The sequence below is a fragment of the Pristiophorus japonicus genome, chromosome 11 (assembly GCF_044704955.1).
Source record: "Pristiophorus japonicus isolate sPriJap1 chromosome 11, sPriJap1.hap1, whole genome shotgun sequence".
Taxonomy (NCBI): Eukaryota; Metazoa; Chordata; class Chondrichthyes; family Pristiophoridae; genus Pristiophorus; species Pristiophorus japonicus.
The window spans coordinates 201,464,256-201,490,813 of record NC_091987.1 but is presented as its reverse complement, the minus strand read 5'-3'; the positions used below and the strand labels follow the sequence as shown (position 1 = coordinate 201,490,813).

The 26,558-nt window shown below is 44.5% G+C and overlaps 1 protein-coding gene across 1 annotated transcript; it reads left to right on the top strand.

The window, feature by feature from the left end:
- On the top strand, positions 1 to 6,547 carry LOC139276436 (heat shock cognate 71 kDa protein-like). The gene is made up of 9 exons (XM_070894426.1): positions 1 to 103; positions 1,461 to 1,670; positions 2,090 to 2,295; positions 2,371 to 2,523; positions 4,174 to 4,729; positions 4,919 to 5,121; positions 5,287 to 5,485; positions 5,698 to 5,930; positions 6,172 to 6,547. The coding sequence occupies exons 2-9, from the start codon at positions 1,466 to 1,468 to the stop codon at positions 6,346 to 6,348; spliced, it is 1,932 nt and encodes a 643-aa protein (XP_070750527.1). The 5' UTR covers positions 1 to 103; positions 1,461 to 1,465; the 3' UTR covers positions 6,349 to 6,547.
- Positions 6,548 to 26,558: the final 20,011 nt, after the last annotated feature.

The following is a 26,558-nucleotide window of genomic DNA, read 5'->3' as shown; positions in this document are numbered from 1 at the left end:
AGCCGGGGTTGGGGCGCGGCCCGGCCTCATTGCGGCGCTGCGGACATCGCGAACAGCTCTCCGTGCAGCAGCGCACTCCTTCGCCGACGCAGCCCACCACCAGGTAAAAGCAGCTCAACAAAGCTTGTGTGTTACGCGGCCTCTTTTAAACCCCTACAATGAAATATCTCCCTCACCTTTATCTCGATTTTTCATTAACTATCTGAGGCCTTGCGTTTGGTGGGTTTTGTCATTTTTTTTAAACCTGTTTCCGCTGTTCGTGTGTTACCGATTATTTTTTTTGTCCGGTCAATTATCTTTTGTTCGCCTCTGGCAGTAGCTCCGTTCTGGACCCGGGTACAAAGTGTCGGAATGGAAGAGGGGAGCAATGTTGGTTCCATGCGGCTCCATTCACTCACTTCCCCCCCCCCCCCCCCACGCCGCCCGTGGAGAATGATCGATGGGCCTTCAGATCCCGCAGCCCACCAATGGCCCTCACTTCTCAGGAGTTAAAACCAACAAATGATCAGCGACAGATCGGGCAGCATCTGTGAACAGAGGGAGGGAGGGAGAGAGAGAGAGAGAGTTCTCGAAGTTGTGTTGCAGGGTGGGGGAGGGAGGGCCAGGCGTTCCAGGAAACTAACTAGGTTAGTCTTCTGAGAAAACAGAAGCCGGCCGTACTCGAAACTGAAACCCAGCCGCCTGGCGGGCGGAGAGTTGCCTTCCTTGGCAAAATCTCTACATTACTCGTTCACTTCCGCCACTTTTTTTTGGTTTCCAATGTGACTCCATACTGTTAGTACACAAGTGAGCACATGGGGCTCAGAAACTTGCTTGGCTACTGAGGGTGAGGGGGGGGGGGGATTAAAGTTGAGCCTCCAATGTGTGGGCATGTGATTGTTTGAGGGACCACCCTCTTAATTGATGAGGAAAGTGGGCACATGTTCCTTTTTTGGGGGGGGAGGGGGGTTGATGAAAGTGTGAGGACCTGTTCCTTTTTTGGGGAAGGGTGATGTTTTGATGAGGAAAGTTGAACCTCCAATGTACTTGGTGGGGGGGGTGAAATAGAATTGAGTCTTAATATGTGGGCACATGTGCTGGTTGGGGGTGGAGAAAGACAGTTGAGCCCTGAAAGTGACTTACTTGCCTGCAAAACTTCTCTAATTCCACTTCATGCTGTCTGGATGTTTCTAGGAAAGATTCCAGCTTCAAGCTAGACTGCTAGGTTGCATTTCAGACCAAGAACACAAGGGAACTTAGCGAGGTGTGGCTGTTGGTTTTAACTATTCATGTTCCAACTTGAATTGCTAACCTGAGGAATCATTACTCATCGGATGTATTGTGTAATCCTGGTTGAGGAAGCCTCCCTTCTGTAATACAGAATTTTTCTTCCTCCTTATACAGAATTTGGATGACTGTCCTGAATTATATATTTGTTCTGGGAGATTTACGGAATTAAGTGAAGTTTTTTTTTCTTGTAGGTAAAATGTCTAAGGGACCAGCAATTGGTATCGATCTTGGGACAACCTACTCCTGTGTAGGTGTCTTCCAGCATGGAAAAGTTGAAATTATTGCCAATGACCAAGGCAACCGAACAACTCCAAGCTATGTTGCCTTCACTGATACAGAAAGGCTCATTGGTGATGCAGCTAAGAATCAAGTAGCAATGAACCCAACCAACACAGTCTTCGGTGAGTTCTATTGAGTGTAAAGTTATAACTACAATTTGATTTGGTATTTTCAAGTTGGCAATAGAATTCTGGAATGCAAAGAGCTTTAATTGACCAGCTGATCTTTGAGCCCATTAAATAAAGGTTGGGTTTCTCATTCACCAATGTGCAATAGTTAGAATTGTATGGAAAATTCTAGTAAATACAACAATTTGCTATTTCTGGATACAGTTGCAATATTTGGTGTTTCAAATTCATTTATTCTGTTTGCAATTGCTTTGTGGGGGGTGGCTGTGCTTGCAGCAGAAATGGCGAGGATTTATGCTCAATGCAGTGAGCAGTACTGGCATGAGGGTACTGGATGGGGTTATGAACGCTTGATGCTTTTCCCAGTGTGCATCATTTCGACAAATGTTTTGATGCAACTTTTTAAATTGCAGATGCCAAACGCCTTATTGGCCGCAGGTTTGAAGATTCTGTGGTTCAGTCTGACATGAAGCACTGGCCATTCACTGTTATCAATGATAGTGGCCGCCCCAAAGTCGAAGTTGAGTACAAAGCTGAAAAGAAGTCCTTTTACCCAGAAGAAGTATCATCCATGGTGTTAACTAAAATGAAGGAGATTGCTGAGGCCTATCTTGGGAAGGTAGTGATTTTTTTTTGCTGAATTAAATTTAAGTTTTAAAATTGATCTTGTCTAAATGCTATTTTTCTCCTCTAGACCATTTCAAATGCAGTTGTCACAGTACCAGCTTACTTCAATGATTCTCAACGGCAAGCTACAAAAGATGCCGGTACTATTTCTGGCCTCAATGTGTTGCGTATAATCAACGAACCAACTGCAGCTGCTATTGCCTATGGCCTGGACAAGAAGGTATGCGGTGTTGAACAACTTGCACTGATTGTGTGTAGGTGATTGTAGTGTCTTCAGGATATATTGTACAGTAGTAAATTTGCAAGTCCTACACAAGTCTACCACCTTTAAATTTTCCTGCCTGCTTGCATATACATTATTTTGATTCCATTTCCTATTTGATACAGTACCATGTGCCATCCAATCACTGACCAATGGCAGTAGAAACATTGAAAATAGTACAGGAGTAGGCCATTTAACCCTTTGAGCATGCACCACCATTCAATATGATCTAACTCCCTTTTGAATATATCAAACTGGCGCCTCAACTTTCTGTGGTAGAGAATTCCACATGCTCACAGCTGAGTGAAGAAGTTTCTCCTGTCCTAAATGGCTTATCCCTAGACTGACCCTTGGTTCTGGACTTCTCCAACATCGGGAGCATTCTTCCTGCATCTAACCCTGTCCAATCCCATCAGAATTTAATGTTTGAGGTCCCCTCTCATTTCATCTAACTTCCATTGAATATGAACCTAGTTGATCCTGGGCACCAGTCTGGTGAACCTTTGCACTCCCTCAAGAATGTCCTTCCTTTGATTAGGAGACCAAAACTGTACATAATATTTAAGGTGTGGCCCTGTACAACTTGTAGTAAGACCCTGCTCCTATACTCCAATCCTATTGCTATGGCCAACATGCCATTTGCTGCCTTCACTGCCTGCTGTACCTGTATACCAACTTTCAATGGTTGATGTACCATGACACCCAGGTCTTGCACCTTCCCTTTTACTAATCTGTCACCATTCAGATGGATCTGCCTTTGTTTTTACCACCAGTGGATAACCTCACATTATCTACATTTTACTGCATCTGCCATGTATTTGATCACTCGCCTAACCTATCCAATTCAGCCTCTAAGCATCCTCCTCGGCTCACACTGCCACCCAGCTTAGTGTCATCTGCAAACTCAGATATTACATTCAGTTCTTTTGTCCAAATCATTAATGTATATTGTAGGTTAGGGTTGGGATCCCACAGATTTCCCCCCTCCAAAAGTTTGTCCCATGTTCAGTTGCACTATTGCATTGACTAGGGTCCCAGCACTGAACTTGTGGTACCCCACTAGTCAATGCCTGCCATTATGAAAAGGACCTGTGTATTCTTACACTCTGCTTCCTGTCTGCCAACCATTTCTCTCTCCATGCCAGTACGTTATCCCCCCAATACCATGTGCTTTAATTTTGAGCACTAATCTCTTGTGTTGGACCTTGTCAAAAGCCCTTTGAAAGTCTAAATACACCACATCCACTGGCTCCCTTTGTCTACTCTACTAGTTTCATTTATTATCAAATTCATGTTTTTAATACTCTTATCTGGCCCTCTTGTGAGGAGCCCTGCTGTCTGTCCATTTGCATCCCCTAAATGTGCTCTGCAATCTTGTTGTACAGCAATGAAGCTACATTTAAATTTAATGGAATTCACTTTTGTCATGAAGTCTGAGGTTTGAATTTACCATTGCTATCTAGCCAATTTGACAACAAAAATGTTTAAGAATCTTCCCACAGATCTCCCCCTGCCCCCCCCCCCCCCCCCCAAATCATGTCCCATGTTCAATTATCAGTGGCTTCAGAGTGTAATAACTTGATAACTATTGTTGCATTTCTTCTGTAGGTTGGTGCTGAACGAAATGTACTGATTTTTGATCTGGGTGGTGGCACTTTTGATGTCTCCATCTTAACCATTGAAGATGGTATTTTTGAAGTCAAATCTACAGCTGGTGACACCCATCTTGGTGGTGAGGACTTTGACAGCCGCATGGTCAATCATTTTATTGCTGAATTCAAACGAAAGTTCAAGAAGGACATTACTGACAACAAGAGAGCTGTTCGCCGTCTCCGCACCGCTTGTGAACGTGCCAAGCGTACACTGTCATCCAGTACGCAAGCTAGCATTGAAATCGACTCTCTGTATGAGGGTGTTGATTTCTATACCTCCATCACAAGGGCACGATTTGAAGAGCTCAATGCTGACCTCTTCCGTGGCACACTTGACCCTGTAGAGAAATCCTTGCGAGATGCCAAAATGGACAAGGCTCAAATCCATGACATTGTGCTGGTTGGTGGATCCACCCGCATTCCCAAAATCCAGAAGTTGTTGCAGGATTTCTTCAATGGCAAAGAACTGAACAAGAGCATCAACCCTGATGAGGCTGTTGCATATGGTGCAGGTAGTTATGAATTTAATGTCTTGATTTTTGGAGGGTGGGAAGAATCAATTTAGAGTACCGTCTAGTTTTCCATTTGTTTAGTATTGACTCTAGTTCCAGCATCCTTTATGGCAATACATTCTGGTTGTTGTCTATTGGCTATATTGAATTTCTCACCCAGTAGAAATGACATTTTTAATGTTCTTTTAGCTGTGCAGGCTGCCATCTTGGCTGGTGACAAGTCTGAGGCTGTGCAAGATCTGCTGCTGTTGGATGTTACTCCTCTCTCCCTGGGCATTGAGACTGCCGGTGGTGTTATGACGACATTAATTAAGCGCAACACCACCATTCCGACAAAGCAAACACAGACCTTCACCACCTACTCTGATAACCAGCCTGGTGTGCTGATCCAGGTAAGTTCTAATTTTGGCTTTCCATTTGACTGGCTTGCTCCAAATAAACTAATCTACAGAGCACAGGCTCAGTTTGTAACTCTGCACTTCTTGATTAATGTCTCTAATATACTAAATTCACTTCACTGACTATTAAATGGAAGTGTGGATATCTTTTAATTTTAGGTGTTTGAAGGTGAAAGAGCCATGACTAAGGATAACAACTTGCTGGGCAAGTTTGAGCTGACTGGAATTCCGCCTGCTCCAAGGGGTGTGCCTCAAATTGAGGTGACATTTGATATTGATGCCAATGGTATCTTGAATGTGTCTGCAGTGGATAAGAGCACTGGAAAGGAAAACAAGATTACCATCACAAATGACAAAGGTAGAGGGGTCTTGTTACAAGTTTAATTAGAATCAGTTCATGAAATGTACCCTTGCTGTGATGATAGATTCCTAAAGTCATTCGTAGTTTCCACCAGAAGTCTTGAGACTAATGTTGGCAAAAACATCTTCCTTGGATGTCTGAGCGCTTTCCCAAATAAGAAACTTACTTTTTCATCAGTGTGCTGTACTAATAGTAGATTTCTTCAATAGGTCGCTTGAGCAAGGAAGATATTGAACGTATGGTCCAGGAAGCTGAGAAGTACAAATCTGAAGATGACCAGCAACGTGAAAAAGTCTCTTCAAAAAATGCTTTGGAGTCATATGCTTTCAACATGAAGACCACAATTGAGGACGAAAAGCTAAAGGGAAAAGTTGGAGATGATGACAAGCAGAAGATTTTAGACAAATGTAATGAAGTTATCAGCTGGCTTGACAAAAACCAGGTAAATTACCAGGGCAGAATTTTCTCAACATGTTGGTGTTTCTAACTTGAAATGGCATTAGTGATTCATTCGCTGTGATGAAGTAGAAACCAATAACCATTCGTAGTTTCCACCAGAATCCCCTCGAGGGTTATGATGGCATATCTTCCTTGGATGTCTGAGCGTCTTCTTTTTTTCTAGTTAGTTAAACTTGCAACTCTTCTGTGTGCATGACTTTTTTTTTTCTTTTCCCCCTGCCCAGACTGCTGAAAAGGATGAATATGAACACCAACAGAAGGAACTGGAGAAAATCTGCAATCCCATCATTACAAAGTTGTATCAGGGGGCTGGTGGACCACCAGGTGGCTTTCCTGGTGCTGGCGGTGCTCCTTCTGGTGCAGGTGCAACATCTGGTCCAACAATTGAGGAGGTTGATTGAAGGAAAACACAGCATGTCTATTGGTCATTAGTGTTTGACTAGGATTGGCTAATAAGTGCACTTACAATCTGTCCAGTAAATTGATTTAAGATCTAAGGAACTGAATTTGGTAAATTTTAAGTGCCAAAGCTTTAAATGATGCACTTGAACATCAATAGAAAGAATACTTGTCTGCCTCAAATAAAGCCTATGACCAGAACTTACACTTGTGACTCTTATTGTGCAAAAGCTAAATTCTATTTGAATTAGTTCAATGCAGCTAACTTGGCTAGATGCAGGTGATTGCCCTACAACAATGTCCCTTTATAGGGGATTGGAAGAACATGATCTGAGTCCCCACTCCCACCAATGTCTCTTCTCCCTGGCCCCTCACTCTCTTCCTCCACCGATAACTGATCCCTACTGGCCACTCTCACCAGCAATGCCCAAGGGAGTGAGTTGGTGAGGAAATTAGCAGAGCCTCAGGTCCTCCTTGGAGGGAATAATTTGGGGGGGGAAGAGAGAAACATAGAAAATAGGTGCAGGAGCAGGCCATTCAGCCCTTCTAGCCTGCACCGCCATTCAATGAGTTCATGGCTGAACATAAAGAAAGAGGGGAGGAGAGAAGAAGAGATGATGTGGCGGAGCTTGCCCATGTCAAAGTGCAGTAGAAAAAGTTTGAAGATTTATCTGGTGATATTTGTGGGGCTATATGTGCACATAGGCTGCTGAATTGCTGACATTTTGTGTCTTGCAATTCAACGGTTCTTAATTGGCTATGAAGTGCTTTGGGATGGTGAGGTGAAAGATAGGAGTCTTTCATTCCTTTTGATTCAAGTGTTCACTCCATGATTTAAGGGAAAGCTAGATAAACATGCTGGGGGGGGGGGGTGCAGAAATTTACATAAGGTCATTTGACTCATGCTAGCCAAAAGCAATCCAGCTTAATGGCCCTTCCCATCAACTCTCGGCCCATCAAATAGTTTTCACCTCAATCAAGTCTCAAGCCTCCTGTTTTAAAGAAAACAGCCCCCAGTGTATCAATTATTTCCTTGTAGCTAAAATTCTCCATTCCAGGCAAAGGTGTCTTAAATCTACTAGTGTGCAATCACAGCTTTTAAAACAACCACAATTCTATCTACCTGCACCTTTGGGCAGTGCATTCCAGATCCTAACTACTCTGAAATTTTTTTTTCGTTGCCTTTGGCAAAAGAATCATAAATCTCTGTGCTCTGGTTTATCACCTGCTGCCAATGGGAACAGTTTCTATCTGCCGTTTTGAACACCTGTCAAATCCCATCAAACTTCACTGCTTTTAAGGTGAACAAATTGTTGCTCTAGTCTGTCCAGGTAACAAGCCTTGGAATCATGCTTGTAAATCTATTCTGCACCCTCTCAAAGGCTTTCACATCTTAGTGTGCCACCCAGCATAAGACAATACTCTAGTTGTAGCCAAACCAATGTTTTATACAGCTTCTTAATTCCCATGCTTTTGTACTCCACTGCTTCATGAGCCCAGGATCCTGTAAGCTATTTTAAGTGCTTTCCCAAAGTGCCCAGCCACCTTCAATAACCTCTTTATGCAACCCCTTTATGATTGTACCCTTTAATTTTATATTTCCCTCATTCTACCAAAATGTATAACTTCTGCACTTTTCTGTTAAATTTTGTCTATCCTTTCCACCAGCCTGTCTGTCCTCTTACAAAACTTGGGAAGTATGGCAAGTGTTCATCTGCAAATTTTGAAACTACCCTCCACACAAGTCATTTATATAGAGAACAGCAGTGGTCCTAGTATTGACCCTGGGGAACACCACTGTATCGCTTCCTCCAGTCCCAAAAATAACTGTTTGCCACTACAATTTCCTGTCACTTAACCAATTTCTTATCCATGCCGCCACTGCCCATGAGCGTCAACTTTACTGGCAAGCCTATTGTGTGGCAATTTGTCAGAACGCCTTTTGGAAATCCATGTGCACCATGTCAACTACATTGCCCTCAGCAACCCTCTCTTCCCTCATCAAAAAACTCTTTAAGTTGGTTAAATATGATTTGCCTTTTTTTTTTAAATCCATGCAGGCTTTCCTTAATCCACACTTGTCCAAGTGACTTAACATAGAACACAGGTGCAGGAGTAGGCCATTCGGCCCTTCAAGCCTGCACCACCATTTGATAAGATCGTGGCTGATCATTCCCTCAGTACCCCTTTCCTGCTTTCTTTCCATACTCCTTGATCCCCTTAGCTGTAGGGCCCATATATATCTTATGAACTGGCATCAACAACTCTGGCAGGGAATTCTACAGGTTAACAACTCTTGAGTGAAGAAGTTTCTCATCTCACTCATAAATGACTTGCCCCTTATCCTAAGCCTGTCCCCGGTTCTGGACTTACCCAACAATAGAAACAATCTAACCTATCCCGTCCCATCAGAATTTTGTATGTTTCTATGAGATACACTCATCCTTCTAAACTCCAGTGTATAAAGATCCAGTCTCATGTCAGTCCAGCCATCGTGGGATTCAGTCTGGTGAACCTTTGCTGCACTCCCTGCAAGAATGTCCATCCTCTGATTAGGAGACCAAAACTGAACACAATATTCCAGGTGAGGCCTCACCAAAGCCCTGTACAACTACAGTAAGACCTTGCTCATATACTTAAATCCCCTAGCTATGAAGGCCAACATACCATTTGCTGCCTTCACCTGCTGTACCTGTATGCAAACTTTCAATGACGGGTGAACCATGACACCCAGGTCAGGTCTCGTTGCACCTCCTTTTCCTAATCTGCCACCATTCAGATAATATTCTGTCTTTGTGTTTTTGCGCACAAAGTGGATAACCTCAAATTTATCCACATCCTGCATTTGCCATGCATTTGCCCACTCAGCTAAGTCACCCTGCAGCCTCTTAGCGTCCTCCTCACAGCTCACACTGCCACCCAGTTTAGTATAATCTGCAAACTTGGAGATATTACACTCAATTCCTTCATCCAAATCATTGATGTATATTGTAAAGAGCTGGGGTCCCAGCACTGAGCCCTGCGGCACTCCACTAGTCACTGCCTGCCATTCTGAAAAGGACCCGTTTATCCCGACTCTGCTTCCTGTCTGCCAACCAGTTGTCTATCCACATTAGTATATTACCCCCAATACCATGTGCTTCGATTTTGCTCACCAGTCTCTTGTGTGGGACCTTGTCAAAAGGCTTTTGAAAGTCCAAATACACCACATCCACTGGTTCTCCCTTGTCCAGTCTACTAGTTACATCCTCAAAAAATTCCAGAGGATTTGTCAAGCATGACTTCCCCTTCATAAATCCATGCTGACTTGGACTGATTCCAAATGCGCTGCTATTTCATCCTTAATAATTGATTCCAACATTTTCCTCACTGCCGATGTCAGGCTAACCAGTCTATAATTACCCACTTTCTCTCCCTGCCTTTTTAAAAAGTGGTGTTACATTAGCTACCCTCCAGTCCATAGGAACTGATCCAGAGTTGATAGACTGTTGAAAAATGATCACCAATGCATCCACTATTTCTAGGGCCACTTCCTTAAGTACTCTGGGATGCAGACTATCAGGCCCTGTGGATTTATCGGCCTTCAATCCCATCAATTACCCTAACAGTTTCCCACCTAAAGGATATCCTTTAGTTCCTCCTCCCTTGACCCTCGGTCCCCTAATACTTCCAGAAGGTTATTTGTGTCTTCGTGAAGACAGCCAAAGTATTTGTTCAATTGGTCTGCCATTTCTTTGTTCCCCATTATAAATTCACCTGAATCCAACTGCAAGGGACCTACGTTGTCTTCACTAATCTTTTTCTCTTCACATATCTATTGAAGCTTTTGCAGTCAGTTTTTATGTTCCCTCTTGTGTACTCTTTTTTTTCCCCCCCTCTGAATTAAACCCTTTGTCCTCTGCTGAATTCTAAATTTCTCCCAGTCCTCAGGTTTGCTGCTTTTTTTGGCCAATTTATATGCCTCTTCCTTGGATTTAACACTACTTAATTTCCCTTGTTAGCCACAGTTGAGTCAGCTTCCCTGTTTTATTTTTACTCCAGACAGGGATGTACAATTGCTGAAGTTCATCCATGTGATCTTTAAATGTTTGCCATTGCCCATCCACCGTGAACCTTTTAAGTATCATTTGCCAGTCTATTCTCGGCAATTCACACCTCAAACCATCGAACTTACCTTAAGTTCAGGGCCCTAGTTTCGTAATTAACTGTCACTCTCCATCCTAATAAAGAATTCTACCATGTTATGGTCACTCTTCCCCAAGGGGTCTCGCACAACAAGATTGCTAATTAGTCCTTTTTCATTACACATCACCCAGTCTAGGATGGCCAGCTCCCTGGTTGGTTCATCGGAGTATTGGTCTAGAAAACCATCTCTAATACACTCCAGGAAATCCTCCTCCACCGCATTGCGACCAGTTTGGTTAGCCCAATCAATATGTAGATTTTAAAGTCACCCATGATAACTGCTGCACCTTTATTGCATGCATCCCTAATTTCTTCTTTGATGCTGTCCCTAACCTTATTACTACTGTTTGGTGGCCTGTACACAACTCCCACTAGCGTTTTCTGCCCTTTGGTATTCCGCAGCTCCACTCATACCGATTCCACATCATCCAAGCTAATGTCCTTTCTTACTATTGCGTTAATTTCCTCTTTAACCAGCAATGCCACCCCGCCTCCGTTTCTGTTTATCCTTCCTCAATGTTGAATACCCCTGGATGTTGAGTTCCCAGCCTTGGTCACCCTGGAGCTATGTCTCCGTGATGCCAATTACATCATACCCGTTAACTGCTATCTGCACAGTTAATTCGTCCACCTTATTCCGAATATTCCTCGCATTGAGGCAAAAGCCTTCAGGCTTGTCTTTCTAACACACTTTACCCCTTTAGAATTTTGCTGTAATGTGGCCCTTTTTGCTTTTTGCCTTAGGTTTCTCTGCCCTCTACTTTTACTTTTCTTCTTTCTATCTTTTGCTTCTGCCCCCATTCTACTTCCCTCTGTCTCCCTGCATAAGTTCCCATCCCCCTGCCATATTAGTTTAACTCCTCCCCAACAGCACTAGCAAACACTTCCCCTAGGACATTGGTTCCCGTCCTGCCCAGGTGCAGACCGTCCGCTTTGTACTGGTCCAAACTCCCACAGAACTGGTTCCAATGTCCCAGGAATTTGAATCCCTCCCTGCTGTACCACTCCTCAAGCCACGTATTCATCTGAACTATCCTGCGATTCCTACTCTGACTAGCACATGGCATTGGTAGCAATCGTGAGCTTACTACTTTTGAGGTCCTACTTTTTAATTTAGCTCCTAGCTCCCTAAATTCGTCTTGTAGGACCTCATCCTTTTTTTTAATCTATATCGTTGTACCTGTTAATTTTGTCCCTGAATATTGTTTCTAAAAGTTTCCCCGTATTAAACTGACCAGCCAATAGTTGCTGGGTTTATCTTTACACCCATTTTTGAATAAGGGTACAATATTTGCAATTCTCCAGTCTTATAGCACCACCCCCCGTTTCTAAGGAGGATTGGAAGATTATGGTGAGTACCTCCGCAATTTCTTCCTTCACTTTCCTCAGCGTCCTAGGATGCATCCCATCCGGTATACTTGCTAAGTACAGCCAGCCTTTCTAGTATCACGTCTTCATCAATGCACGTAGCATTCGTAACAAAATAAATGAGTTGACGGCACAAATAGATACAAATGGCTATGATGATGGCCATTACGGAGACGTGGTTGCAAGGTGACCAGGACTGGGAACTAAATATTCAGGGGTATTTGACAATTCGGAAGGACAGACAAAGGAAAAGGAGGTGCGATAGCACTGTTAATCCCGCGAGAGTCCTCAACCGTCTTCTCCCTGTGGCCGAGGAGCTCCTCCCAGAGTCGCAGTGTGGAGTTTGTCCCCTACGGGGCACAACAGACATGATTTTTGCAGCGCTACAGCTACAGGAAAAATGCAGGGAGCAGCGCCAGCCCTTATACATGGCTTTCTTCGCCCTTACAAAGGCCTTTGACACTGTCAACCGCGAGGGACTATGGAGCGTCCTCCTCCGTTTCGGAACCCCCAATAGTACGTCACCATTCTCCACCTGCTCCACAAAGACATGCAGGCCGTGATCCTGACCAACGGATCCACCACAGACCTAATCCACGTCGGGACCAGGGTCAAGCAGGGCTGCGTCATCACCCCAACCCTCTTCTCAATCTTCCTCACTGCCATGCTCCACCTCACAGTCGACAAGCTCCAACAGCCTTTCTAGTACCACGTCTTCATCAAGACAAGTTGGAGTGGAACTAAACTACAGAACCAGTGGGAACCTGTTCAACCTTCGCCAGACCAGATCCAAGACCATCACAACCTCTGTCGTCGAGCTATAGTACGCGGACCACGCCTGCGTCTGCGCACACACAGAGGCTGAACTCCAGGACATATTTACTGAGGCGTACAAAAGCATAGGCCTTACACTAAACATCAGTAAGACAAAGGTCCTCCATCTGCCTGTCCTCGCCGCACAGCACAGCCCCCCCAGCCATCAAGATCCATGGCGCAGCCCTGGACAATGTGGACCACTTCCCTTGTTTCGGGAGCCTCCTATCAACAAGAGCAGGCATTGATGACGAGATCCAACGCCGCCTCCAGTGAGCCAGTGCAGTCTTCGGACGCCTGAGGAAAAGGAATGTTTGAAGACCAGTCCCTCAAAACTGTTACCAAGCTCATGGTCTATAGGGCTGTAGTAATACCCGCCCTCCTGTATGGCTCAGAAACATGGACTATGTACAGTGGACATCTCAAGTCGCTGGAGAAATACCACCAACGATGTCTCCGCAAGATCCTACAAATCCACTGGGAGGACAGACGCGCCAACGTTAGGGCCCTCGATCAGGCCAACATCCCCAGCATCGAAACACTGACCACACTCGACCAGCTCCGTTGGGCGGGCCACATTGTTCGCATGCCTGACACAAGACTCCCAAACCACCGCTCTACTCGGAACTCCTACACTGTAGGCAAGCCCCAGGTGGGCAGAGGAAACGTTTCAAGAACACCCTCAAAGCCTTCTTGATAAAATGCAACACCCCCACCAACACCTGGGAGTCCCTGGCCAAAGACCATCCTAAGTGGAGGAGGTGCACTGGGGAGGACGCAGAGCACCTGGAGTCTTGTTGCACCTGTGACAGAGACTGTATTTCCTGTATTGGATTGTTCAGTCACATCAGAACTCACTTTTAGAGTGGATGCAAGTCTTCCTCGATTTTGAGGGACTGCCTATGATGATGATGAAAGGATGGGATCAGTGTGTTAGTGAGAAATAATATTGGATCATAGGATCAAGAGGTTGAATCGGTTTGGGTGGAGATAAGGAATAATAAAGGGAAAAAGTCGCTGGTGAGCGTAGTCTATAGGCCCCCTAACAGTAGCTACACTGTTGGACGGAGTATAAATCAAGAAATAATGGAGGCTTGTAAAAAAGGAACGGCAATAATCATGGGTGATTTTAACCTTCATATTGATTGGACAAAACAAATTGGCCAGGGTAGCCTTGAGGAGGAGTTCATAGAGTGTATCACGGGATAGTTTCCATGAACAGTACGTTGCGGAACCAACCAGGGAGCAGGCTATCTTAGATCTAGTACTGTGTAATGAGGCAGGATTTATAAATGATCTTGCAGTAAAAGATCCTCTAGTAATGAGTTACAATAATATGGTTGAATTTCAAATTCAGTTGGAGGAAGAGAAAGTTGGTCCTCAAACCAGTGTCCTAAGCTTAAATAAAGTGGTCTACAAAGGTATGAGGATAGAGTTGGCTAAAGTAGACTGGGAAAATAGATTAAAGTACGGGACGGTGAGCAGTGGCAGACATTTAAGGAGATATTTCATAACTTGCAACAAAAATATATCCCAATGAGAAGGAAAGACTGTAAGAGAAGGGATAACCATCCATGGTTAACTAAGGAAATAAGGGGGAGAATCAAATTGAAAACAAAGGCATACAATGTGGCCAAGACTAGTAGGAGGCCAGAGGATTGGGAAAATTTTAAAAGCTAGCAGAGAACGACAAAAAATATGATTAAAAGAGGGAAGATAGATTATGAAAGTAAACAAGCACAAAATACAAAAACAGATAGTAAGAGTTTCTACAGGTACATAAAAAGGAAAAGAGTGGCTAAAGTAAATGTTGGTCCCCTGGAGGATGAAACTGGGGAATTAAAAATGGAGAACAGGGAAATGGCAGAGACTTTGAACAAATATTTTGTATCGGTCTTCATGGTAGAAGACACTAAAAACATTCAATAATGGATAATCAAGGGGCGATAGGGAGGGAAGAATTTAATACTATCACTATCGCTAATGAAGTACTACTAGGTAAAATAATAGGACTAAAGGCAGTCAAGTCCCCTGGACCTGATGGCTTACATCCTCGGGTCTTAAGAGAAGTGGCAGCAGAGATAGTGGATGCATTGGTTGTAATCTACGAAAATTCCCTGGATTCTGGAGCGGTCCCAGCAGATTGGAAAACCGCAAATGTAACGCCCCTATTTAAAAAAGGAGACAGACAAAAAGCAGGAAACTATAGACCAGTTAGCCTAACATCTGTCGTTGGGAAAATGCTGGAGTCCATTATTAAGGAAGCAGTAGCGTGACATTTGGAAAAACATGATTCAATCAAGAAAGTCAGCATGGTTTTAGGAAAGGGAAATCATGTTTAACAAATCTGTTGGAGTTCTTTGAGGATGTAACGAGCAGGGTGGATAAGGGGGAACCATTGGATGCGTATTTGGATTTCCAGAAGGCATTCGATAAGGTACATAAGAGGTTACTGCATAAGATAAAAGCTCACGGGGTTGGGGATAATATATTAGCATGGATTGAGGATTGGCTAACTAACAGACAACAGAGAGTAGGGATAAATGGGTCATTTTCCGGTTGGTAAACATGACTAGTGGGGTGCCACAGGGATCGGTACTGTGTCCTCAACTATTTACAATCTATATTAATGACTTGGATGAAGGGACTGAGTGTAATGTAGCCAAGTTTGCTGATGATACAAAGATAGGGTGGGAAAGCAAATTATGAGGAGGACACAAAAAATCTGCAAAGGGATATAGACAGGCTAAGAGAGTGGGCAAAAATTTGGCAGATGGAGAAAAATATGTGATTATCCATTTTGGCAGAAATAATAGAAAAGCAAATTTTAATGGAAAAAAATTGCAAAGTGCTGCAATACAGAGAGACCTGGGGGTCCTTGTGCATGAAACACAAAAAATTAGTATGCAGGTACAGCAAGTAATCAGGAAGGCAAATGGAATGTTGACCGTTATTGCAAAGGGGATAGAGTATGGAAGCAGAGAAGTCCTGTTACAAATGTACAGGGTATTACTGAGGCCACACCTGGAGTACTGCATCCAGTTTTGGTCTCCATATTTAAGGAAGGATATACTTGTATTGGAGGCTGTTCAGAGAAGGTTCACTAGGTTGATTCTGGAGATGAGGGTGTTGACGCATGAGGATCGGTTGAGTAGGTTGGGCCTCTACTCATTGGAATTCAGAAGAATGAGAGGTGATCTTATTGAAACTTATAAGATAATGAGGGGGTTCGACAAGGTGGATGCAGAGGAGATATTTCCATGCATAGGTGAAACTAAAACTAGGGGAAATAGTCTTAGAATAAGGGGCCGCCTATTTAAAATTGAGATGAGGAGAAATTTCTTCTTTCAGAGGGTTGTAAATCTATGGAATTCTCTGCCCCAGAGAGCTGTGGAGGCTGGGTCATTGAATATATTTAAGGCAGAGATAGACAGATTTTTGAGTGATAGGGGAGTAAAGGATTATGGGGAGCAGGCAGGGAAGTAAACTGGGTCCATGATCAGATCAGCCATAATCTTACTGAATGACGGAGCAGGCTCGAGCGACCAAATGGCCTACTGCTCCTATTTCTTATGTTCTTATGTATGTTCTGAAATCTTATCCCATCCAGTATCTCTACCTACTATGTCTATGGCAGCATCTTCTTGGTGCAGACAGATGCAAAGTGCTCATTTAGTACCACAGCCATACCCTCTTCCTCCATGCGTAGCTCTCCTTTTTAGTCGCTAATCGGCCCCACCCCTCTTATTTATTTACTATTTATCTGCCGATAGAAGACTTTTGGATTATCTTTTATATTAGCTGCCATTCTATTCTCATACCCTCTCTTTGGCCCTTTTATTTTCTTTTTCACTTCTTCTTTGAATTTTCTATATTGATAGAAACATAGAAATTTCCAGCTCAGAAGGAGGCCATTTTGGCCCATCGTGTCCGCGCCGGCCGACAAAGAACCACACGGCCTTTCGTCAGCAGCCCTAAAGGTTACATACAAACCCATGAAAATTGAGGGAAAGGCAAAGAGCACCCAGCCCAACCAGTCCGCCCCACACCACTGCAACACCCCTTATACTAAAAACATCTACACTCCACACCAACCGGAGCCATGTGATCTCCTGGGAGAGGCAAAAACCAGCCTGATTCTCAGATGTATTCTTGACCTGACATCTGTTATACGCGCTCTTTTTATGCTTCATCTTACTCTATCTCTTTTGTCATCCAGGGAGCTCTGACTTTAGTTGCCCTACCTTTCCCCTCAGTGGGAATGTACCTCGACTGTACCCCAACGATTTCTTCTTTAAAGGCGGCCCATTGCTCCACTGTAGTTTAGCTTGCTGATCTTTGATTCCAATTTACCCGTGCCAGATCCGTTCTCATCCCACTGAAATTTACCTTCCTCCAATTAGGTACTTTTACTCCAGATTGCTCCTTCTGTTCCCCAACACGTCACCGTACCCTACCATTTATTGTATATTCCCTTGCCTTGTTAGCCCTCCACAAATACATTACCTCTGTATTGAATTCCATTTGCCACTTTTCTGCACCAGCTGATCAATCCATTGATATCTTCCTGTAGTCTACAGCTTTCTTCCTCACTTAGCCACATGACTAATTTTTGTATCATCTGTAAAGTTGTTAATCAGGCCCCCTACATTGAAGTCGAAATCATTGATTTATAGCACAAAAAGCAAGGGACCTAGGGCTGAATTTTTGACACCATTCTGCGCCGTTTTTTTGGCCTATGCTATTTTTTTTGGAGCAGAGTAAAATCTGCAAGTTTCGCCAAAGTTTCTGCGCCATTCTAAAGTAATTGCGTCCGATTATTTTAGTTCTTGGTTTTTTAACGTCACTGGGGCGGAACCTGCTGGGTGCACCATTTCTGGTCATTTAAGCGAGTTTGGCCAAGTTAGATTTTTTCAAAAACGGCACAATACAGCATTCTGAAAAACCTTGCTTACACTTAAGAAAATCGGCACAGAGAAGAAGTTTTAGCAGAGCTGAAGACACAGGGGCGGGGGGCCTTTTGGCCCGGAATAGCAGTGACACTGGGGGCAGAGGGGCCATTCGGCCAGGGAGAGCAGCGGCACCAGGTGCGGGTGGGGGGGGTGCCATTTGGCCAGGGATAGTAGCGGGGGTACATTCAGTCCGGGATAGGAGCGGCACCCGGGGGACCAATAGCAGCGGCACCCGGGGGTGCCTTTCGGCCAGGGATAGGAACGGCACCGGGGGCATGCACAGACCAGGGTGTGGTCCATTGACTAGGGCAGAAACCTTTTGCAGGGAGAGGGAAAGGTGAGTGCTTTCTGTGAGTAGTTTCATTTCGTTTGCAACTAAGAAAAAACAACGGTGGCCATCCTAACAATGTCTTCTTTAGTAAGAGTGTTTTGCATCATGGCTATGCAAAGGAGAAGATTAATAAGACAACAACATGTCAGGAACCAAAGAACTCGCAGAATGATGGTGAGGAAGCCTTACCTGCATCAGGTGTACAGGGAGAGGTGCTCATACCTGCACTTGAGTCTTTCGGAAGGAGGTGATAACAGAGACCTGCCAACTTATCAGGGCAGACCTACAGCCTAGAAGCGGGAAGAGGACTGCAGCACTTGCCTTCTATGCCTCCAGCTCTTTTCAGGCATCAACTGGGAACATATGCTGCATCTCGCAGCATGTGACACATGGGCTTTTCGTGGATTGCTGGCTTCCCCAAGGTACAGGGTGCGATTGACCTCGCACATCGGCTTGCGAGCACCTTTGCACGATTAGGAGATTTACAGGAACAGGAAAGGGTTCCACTCGCTAAACATCCAGCTGATCTGTGACGATTTTGCAGCAGATCATGGCAGTTGATGCCAGGTACCCAGGGAGCACCCATGATGCTTTCATCTTAAGCGAGAGCTCTATATGTGCCATTTATCAGCAGTAGCCAGAATGGCAGAGCTGGCTGCTGGGGGACAAAGGTTACGGGCTCGCCACCTGGCTCATGACCCCCTACTACGCAATACCCAGACAGAAGCCAAGCATCGTTACAACATGTCCCACATAACCGCACGCAGCATCATTGAGAGGTAATTGGAATACTAAAGCAGCATTTCCGATGCCTGGATCACTCTGGAGGCTACCTGCAATACGCCTCTGAGATGGTCGGTCAGTTCACTGCACAACTTAGCCATCATGAGGCAACAGGCACTGGAAGTTGAAGAGCAACCTCAGGCGAGGGGATGAGGAGAACGACGAGCAAGCTGATGAGGAGGAGGAGCAGCAGCAGGAGGAAGCCATGCCACCACCTCGACCCGCAGGATGACGGTGGAGCAGTGGGGGGCCCTTGTGCACCTATAGCCATTGCAAGAGCCTTGTGTCAGTGGCTAATCCTTGAATGCTTTGCAGCATGAAGGCTGAGTGGCACGTTGATCCTTCACCATGTTGACTGTTGTGTTAATTTAAAGAATAATGTTTATCATTCTGGTTTAATTTGAAAAAAGATTTTTACACTTGCACTTAACTTTAATAAAAATATTTTTGTTGCAAACTTTAAACTTTTCCGTTAAGATCACTTACAAACTTTAAACTTTTCAAGTTACATTACTTACAAACTTTAAACTTTTCAATTAAGATCAGTTAAATAACAATAACATAAGAACAACAGTAACAACAACAGCAGCAAACAAACTTTAGCTGCAGCTATCTCTCCTCCCCTTTATTCTTAAGACCGCCCGTTGCGCTTGCCCTTGCTGCCTTTACCCTTGGCTGGTGGCGCAGGCCTTCTCCCGCTGGAACTGAGCTGCTTTTTTCAAGCATCTCCAAGACAGCGCAGTTCTTGTTAGCGGGTGTGGGCAGACCTAAGAGGCCATTGTGGAAGGCCCGGCTTGGGCCTCTTCAGCCTCTTCTTCGGCCTGTGGATGAACCGACATACTACCTGAGGTTGGTCTACGAATTGGAGTGTGAGTGGCAGCAGTTGATTCCGTCATTCACCGCTGGGCAATGACAGCCTGGGCGTGCTCCCTTATTGCAGCAGCTACCTCCGACATTCCCTCCCTAATCTGCCCTGACAGTGTTCCCATTTCTCCCGAGAGTGTTGTTACTTCTGACGACAATCCCACTGTCTCATCACCCACCCCACCCATGGTGTCCAGGAGTAATTGGGTAAGCTCAATACTCTCCCCACTCATTGCCATGAGCTGAACCACATCTGTTGGATCCTGCATTTCAGGAGAGCGCTCTCGAGCTCTCTTTCCCCTCCTCACCCTGGGTGTGGCTCGCAGCAACCCACTGGGACCTCAGACTATGGGTCACCATGAAATGTCCCGTCGGTTGTAGCAGTACGGAAAGGGCTTGGCACATCCCTGTGTGGCATCACCTCCTCCAGATTCAGAGTCACAGCCTCAATATTGGGGCCTTCCTGTTCCCCCTGATCCTCCTGCTCATCCTCGTCCTGATCTTCTTGTGGAAGTTCTGCATTAAAGACTTCATCCTGATCAGGCTCCTCTGCGCATGATTGTTCTTCTGTGGCAGGGGGTTGTGCTTCCTCAGGAATGGGCGGAACTTCTGCAAAATATAACCGAGCAGACGATCGGTTAGCAGCGGGGGGGGTGGGGGGGGGGGACAGGGTGGTATGAGTAGGCTCACACAGAGCAGGCTCATTTGAAAGACCACGATGAATGATAGTACATTGCATAAACCAAAGCGTAGCTGACGGAGAGTACATCCCATAAACCGAAGCGTGACTAGCCCACGCAGTACTTAACATTTAGCCAAGCCAGACTGTGGAATTTTCAGGACTTACTCTCTCTCTGTAAACTGGGCCCAGTTCATGCACCAGTTGTTGACCTTCTAGAGCCAGCACCAATCATACCAGCGATCCTCGCTTCCAGGGGTGTCAGTGAGTGCACATTTGCCGAACCTCCTCCAGTTCATGTTCGCTCTGTTTATGTGCGCCACCTTCCTTTGCAAAGATGAAAATAGAACTTTTTAACAGATGGTCACATCTACAATTGTAATTCCAGTGCATAAATGAGAATATTACTTACACAAACTACTTGGCCAAGGTCCTGCCACTTCCTTTTGCACTGCCTGCCGGTCCTCGAGGTAGAAACAATTGCAAAGAAATCATCTCCAACTTTGTCCCAACGTTTGTTCATTTCTTTTGGCTTTAGTTTAACTAGACCTTTGTTCTGAAGCTTGTGCCATCTGCTCTCAATGATAGAAACCAGGGCCTCAGTTTCATCTGGTAGAAAATTCCTGGTCTTTGTCCCATGATCTATATTGCAGCTCCGATTTTTCTACTCACAAGCAGCTCCGAAAGTGCGTGGGCACACCCCTCACGTGGAAAGCGGGAATTTTTTTGGTGCCATTCGGCCTGGGATAGGAGCGACGGGGGGGGGCGGGCCTTTCGGCCCAGGTTAGCAGTGGCACTAGCACCTGGGGTTGGGGGTCTTTCGCCCCGGGATAGCAGCGACATCGGCACCGGGGGGGGGGGGGGGCGGCAGGGGAACATTCAGCCCAGGATAGCAGCAGCACCGGGGCTCTACAATTGCTTATGTCTTGTTGCATCTTGTATGTTTCACTTTCCAGACTCACTACATCAGCCTCAGCCCTTCAGTGCGTCCCTCGTTACCCTGGCAACCTCAGTTTTTGGCACACAGAGCTTAAGGACAATCTGCATTGCTCCAAATTCAAAGTTTCTTGAAACTTGGAACTTTTTTTGTTGCCGCAGTCGGCCTCTAAAAAATCAGACGTACCTCTACAACTGCACCAAAAAAAGTCCATGTGGAATTTTGGGCTCTTAGTACGGAGACTTGCGGATCCCCATTGGAAACAGCTTTTCCGTCACAAAAACATCCGTTGACCGTTACCCTTTGCTTCCTGCCACTGAGCCAATTTTGGATCCAACTTGCCCCTTTCCCTTGGATCCCATGGGTTTTTACTTTTCTGACCAGTCTGCCATGTGGGACCTTGTCAAAAGCCTTGCTACAATCCATGTAGACTACACTACGTCAACCCTTCTTGTTACCTCCTCAAAAAATTAAATCAAGTTAGTCAGACATGAACTTCCCTTAACATATGCATGCTGACTGTCCTTGATGAATCTGTGCCTTTCTAAAAGACGATTAATACTGTCCCTCATAATTTTTTCCAACAATTTGCCCACCCCTGAGATTAGACTGACTGGCTTGTAATTACTTGGTCTATCCTTCTCTCCCTTTTTAAACAATGGAGTGGGGTGGGAGGAGGCTGGTATGGAACATAATCCCATGAAACATTGGGCCAATTGGCCTCATTATGCTATGGTGGTTAGTAATCATTGCAATAGTACCCATAGGTATGTGGTGTATGGTTTGTATGCCATTTCCGCATTCTCCATATGTTCAGAGGACATTCAAAAATGACCAGATGATTTACTGTTTAACATGGAAACAATGTGTTCCTTTACTTCTGACTCCTACCTGAGTATTTAATGTTGACATAGTCTGATACCAAAAATAACTCCAGTAGTGCATTCCACAACTTCCCAACCCTCTTAAGAAGTTGCTCCTGCTCTTGCCTAAGTCATATTTAATTTTATAAATATGACCCATTAACAACTGGAAGTCTGTTTCTATTTACTCTGGTCCATTCCTTAATGTTTTTAAACAACTGAATCTAATCACTCCTTCATCTCTGTTGTAATGAAAACCAATCAGTCTTATTTCCAAGCTGTGCTCCAATCTGTCACCTAGTGACGCCATTGATGCAGTCTCTGCTTGCATGCAGGTGGAGGTTTTTGACTGGGGATCTGCAGATTTCAAAGCAGTCAATTTTTTAAAAAATCCATTCTCGGGCGTGGCTATTGTTGGGTAGGGCAGCATTTATTGCCCATCCCTCGTTGCCCTTGGGAAGGTGGTGGTGTGCCTTCTTGAACCACTGCAGTCCATGTGCAGTTGATATCTGTCCAAGTCTGGATAGTGTGTGAATTGGAGCGGAACTTGGAAGTGATGGTGTTGCCCTTGTTCTAGGTGGTTTGAGTTTCAGGGTTTTGTGTGAGTTAATGTTCGAAGTGGTGGATGGCTGTTGATCAACAGATTGGTTTGTCCTGGGTGGTATCGAGCTTCTTGAGTGTTGTTGCAGCTGCACCCATCCAGGCAAATGGTGAGTATTCTATCACACACTTGAGCCTTGTAGGTAGTGGGGAGCCTTTGTGGAGTCAGGAGGTGAGTCAATGCTGCAGAATACCCAGCCTCTGACCTGCACTAGTAGCAATGGCATTTTTGGACAGCAATGGCAATGGATACAACAAAAATACCTGTCAGTTGCAGCACATCCTGGGAGCTAGCTTGAACATAGGTATAATGTTCTTCAAAAATCCTTTTATCAAGATGAGTTACCAGGATTTTGGGTCTGCTCCAAAGCCATAAGTAGCCTCCTCTGGGAAGAAGGCACACCTTCGTTCACTTCCCCAAATGAATCACCTGATGCCAATTTCTCACTACCACTATCTAATTTGCCCCCTTGGAAAAGCATCTGAGCTGGTACTTGGGAGAGAGGAAGCAAATGCTGCAGGTGATAAGGTGGAGGGGGTTGGGGCAGAGGAAGACGAGCCAGGATGAAGCAGATCGAAATGGTGAATGGGCTGGTCATCACCCTCCTTGTGATCATCATACGATACAAGGGGGATTAAACTCCGGTCCTCCTCATCATCATCTTCCTTCAGCTGTGCCTCCTGTTGGTGTGGTGCATTTCGCATTAAGTACTGCCAGGATACAGAGGATAGTAACATTGCACAAGTACTGCCAGTGTTTGCAAATAGTATTATTTCACCATAAGCATTATTATGATATGGGATGGGAGGTGGTCATATTTTACTAATAAATCTAATAGGGAATTCAGGAGAAACTTCTTCACCCACAGAGTAGTGAGAATGTGGAACTTGCTACCACAAGGAGTAGTTGAGGCAAATAGCATAGATGCATTGAAGGAGGAGCTAGATAAGTACATGAGGGAGAAAGGAATAGAAGGCTATGCTGATAGGGTTAGAGGAAGAGGGGTGGAAGGAGGCTCATGTGAAGCATGGATGGCAGCAAAGACCAGCTGGGCTGAATGGCCTGTTTTTGTGCTGTAAACTCAATGTAGAAAAAGTTGCCACTTTTGTTGACTCGGAAGTAACTCATCTTGGAAAGTATTGGTGTGCTGACATTGAATGAAAATAGGATCAGGTTTAGGCATAATGGCGAACAAAGTCAAATAGCCTACTAGCACCAGGCCTGGGTTGATCAACATTACTACAAAAAAAAATTATCTGGTCATTATCATATTGTTGTTTGTGGGAGCTTGCTGTGCGCAAATTGGTTGCTGCCTTTCCAACGTAACACCAGTGGCTACACTTCAAAAAATATTTTATTGGCTGTAAAGCGCTTTGGGATGTCCGATGGTCGTGAAAGACGCTACAGAAATGCAAGTCTTTCTTTAGTGGTGCCAGGTAAAAAAAAATGAAAAAAGCTTTCCTGCTTTTCCCGGAGCAATCGATCACAGGCGATTGCACTCAGGCAATGCACCTTTACTTTTTAACCGCCCACTCTTTCTGCTGTCTTTGCAAAGCTGGATGCCAGAATGTGCACTCCCGTGAAGCAAGATTCTGCATCGGGAGCAGAACCTCACAAAATATAACCTCTGATTTTCACTTCACTAACTTCCTGATTTCGACCAAATCACTGTGAGGAAGCACAGCATTGAGGCCAGACTGCTTCCGATACATTGTGAACTCTTGATGTAACAGCTTGTTTAAGGCTTTCTCAGTAATAAATAAATCACAAAATACAGTCAGAATTTGATCCATACTTCCATTTCCCTAGTCATTCTAGCCGTACAATTTTGAGCTGCTTGACAGTGCTAATGATTGTTAGCGAGCAAATTCTTGTGCTGTTTAATGTCCATTTCAGTATATCTGTGTAAGTCACTTATCGTAGCCAAATTATTTCCTAAGGGTCGAGATTCCAAAGCTTTTACTGTTACAGATAACAAGAAGCAAATGAAGGTCACATTGGGAAACACACGGAACTGCTCACCCACCTGAAATAAACAGGATCTCTCGACACCTGCTGTGATTCTGCTTATTGTTTTTTTTACCAACAGTTCATTCAAAATGCCTTCACGAGCATGCAAAAACTGAAAGTGTTGAACTCCTTTTCAACCCTATATTTACTGAAAGTTATGTGCTAAAATCAAGAGAGTATAATTGAGCTTGTTTATAATATTTATCTAATGGTGCACTGCACTCATACATTATTCTGTTCACCCCTTTGGATAAATATTGTTTGCAGTGGATCCCTGACATCTTCATCAAAACAATTATGAATAATAACTGGTTTGTCGGGAAAGAAGTAAATTGAGGCCGACCTGATGTGCTGCAAACTGATGTGACACATTATGTTGTTCTAACATAGATAATGTGCCTTCTGCTTGAAAGTGTGAAAAAACGACTTGTTCTTTCTTTCTTACATTTGCTATGGCTACAGGGACTGTTTTAATTAGTTTTCTATTGTTTTTTGATGATATGGGCCCAGAAATCCCTGTCTCTTCTTCCCGCGGGCATTCGACTAAAAATAAGAGAAAAGATGCGCACTTACCTTTTGGTCGAATGCCCGCTAGAGATCCCGGACTCAAGGCCTCCCCTTCTTGCACAATGGAACGCGTTCAAGTTGGGATGTCCGCAGGAATCACGTGGGCCTGGACACCCAATCTCGATAAAGTATTTTCTCATTCATAATAATAGGAGTTTCGTAAATCCGAAACTCCTATTACTATGAATGAAAAACTCCCCCAAACACCCAAACACAACATAAAACATTAAAAAAATACCTCACATAAATACACTATAGAAATTAAAGTTGATAGAAATGTTTTTGAAAAACAAAATTTGCCGATTTAAAAAAAAAAGTTTTAATTATGATTAAAAATAAGTGTAACGTAGTGGGCAGGGTTTTAAAAAATAATATGTGTTTTTTAAATTTATTTTAATTATATTTTTGTATGTTTTTAAACTCTTACGCCTGTAAAAGTAGGCTAAGCGCCTGCTTTTATCAGGCGCAAGAGCTTTGAGGACATTTGCCGGGCAAAATATGCATAAATCCCGCAATCTTGCCCTTGCAAATGTCCTCGCTCCCGAGATATGAAGGATCTGTCAAGCCAGAAACGTGACAGATCGGAAAAGCTGGTTTTCAGTGCATGCACATTGTGCACTGAAAACCGGCTTTTCCGATGCCTTCCCGGGTCCGTAGAAACTTCGTACGGGCCTGGGAAGGCCGGGATTTCTGGGCCATTGTAAGACTGCGAGTAGGATCATTTGTTGCTTAGTACATAATTTTCTCCAGCACACAAATGGTGGCTGTCATCTATCTCACATTACTGTATATAACTGTATCTTACCATGCTATACATGACTGTAACAGGATATGACCTGTAACAATAAGCATACCTTACCACCAGGGGTGCACTTGCAGGAGACACTCCATACCTGTCCCACTGAGGTATATAAAGGGAGGTCTCAGGCAAGTGCAGCACTGGAGAGCTGTGAATTAAAGGTGCAGGTCCTGAGTGACCTTGACTTAAGCATGTGTCTCGTGTAAGTCAGTACATTAGAGTCAGGACTTAACAGTGGCAGTAGGGTTAGGATATAATAGGTACTGCCTGAAAGGGTGGTGGAGGAAGACTCAATCACTGCTTTCAAAAGGGAGTTGGATAAGTACCTGACAGAACATTTTTTGCAGAGCTACCGGGAAAGAGCGGGGCAGTGGAACTAGCTGAAGTGCTCTTGCAGAGAGCCGGCACGAGCTCGACAGGCCAAATGGCCTTCTTCCGTGGTGTAATCATTCTATGATTC

What these genes read in the sequence shown, in the direction of transcription:
- LOC139276436 (XM_070894426.1), top strand. Translation starts at nt 1,466, where the DNA reads ATGTCTAAGGGACCAGCAATTGGTATCGATCTTGGGACAACCTACTCC. An exon ending in CCCAACCAACACAGTCTTCG is followed by an intron (nt 1,671 to 2,089) that starts GTGAGTTCTATT and finishes TTTAAATTGCAG; the next exon opens with ATGCCAAACGCCTTATTGGC. An exon ending in TACCATCACAAATGACAAAG is followed by an intron (nt 5,486 to 5,697) that starts GTAGAGGGGTCT and finishes TTTCTTCAATAG; the next exon opens with GTCGCTTGAGCAAGGAAGAT.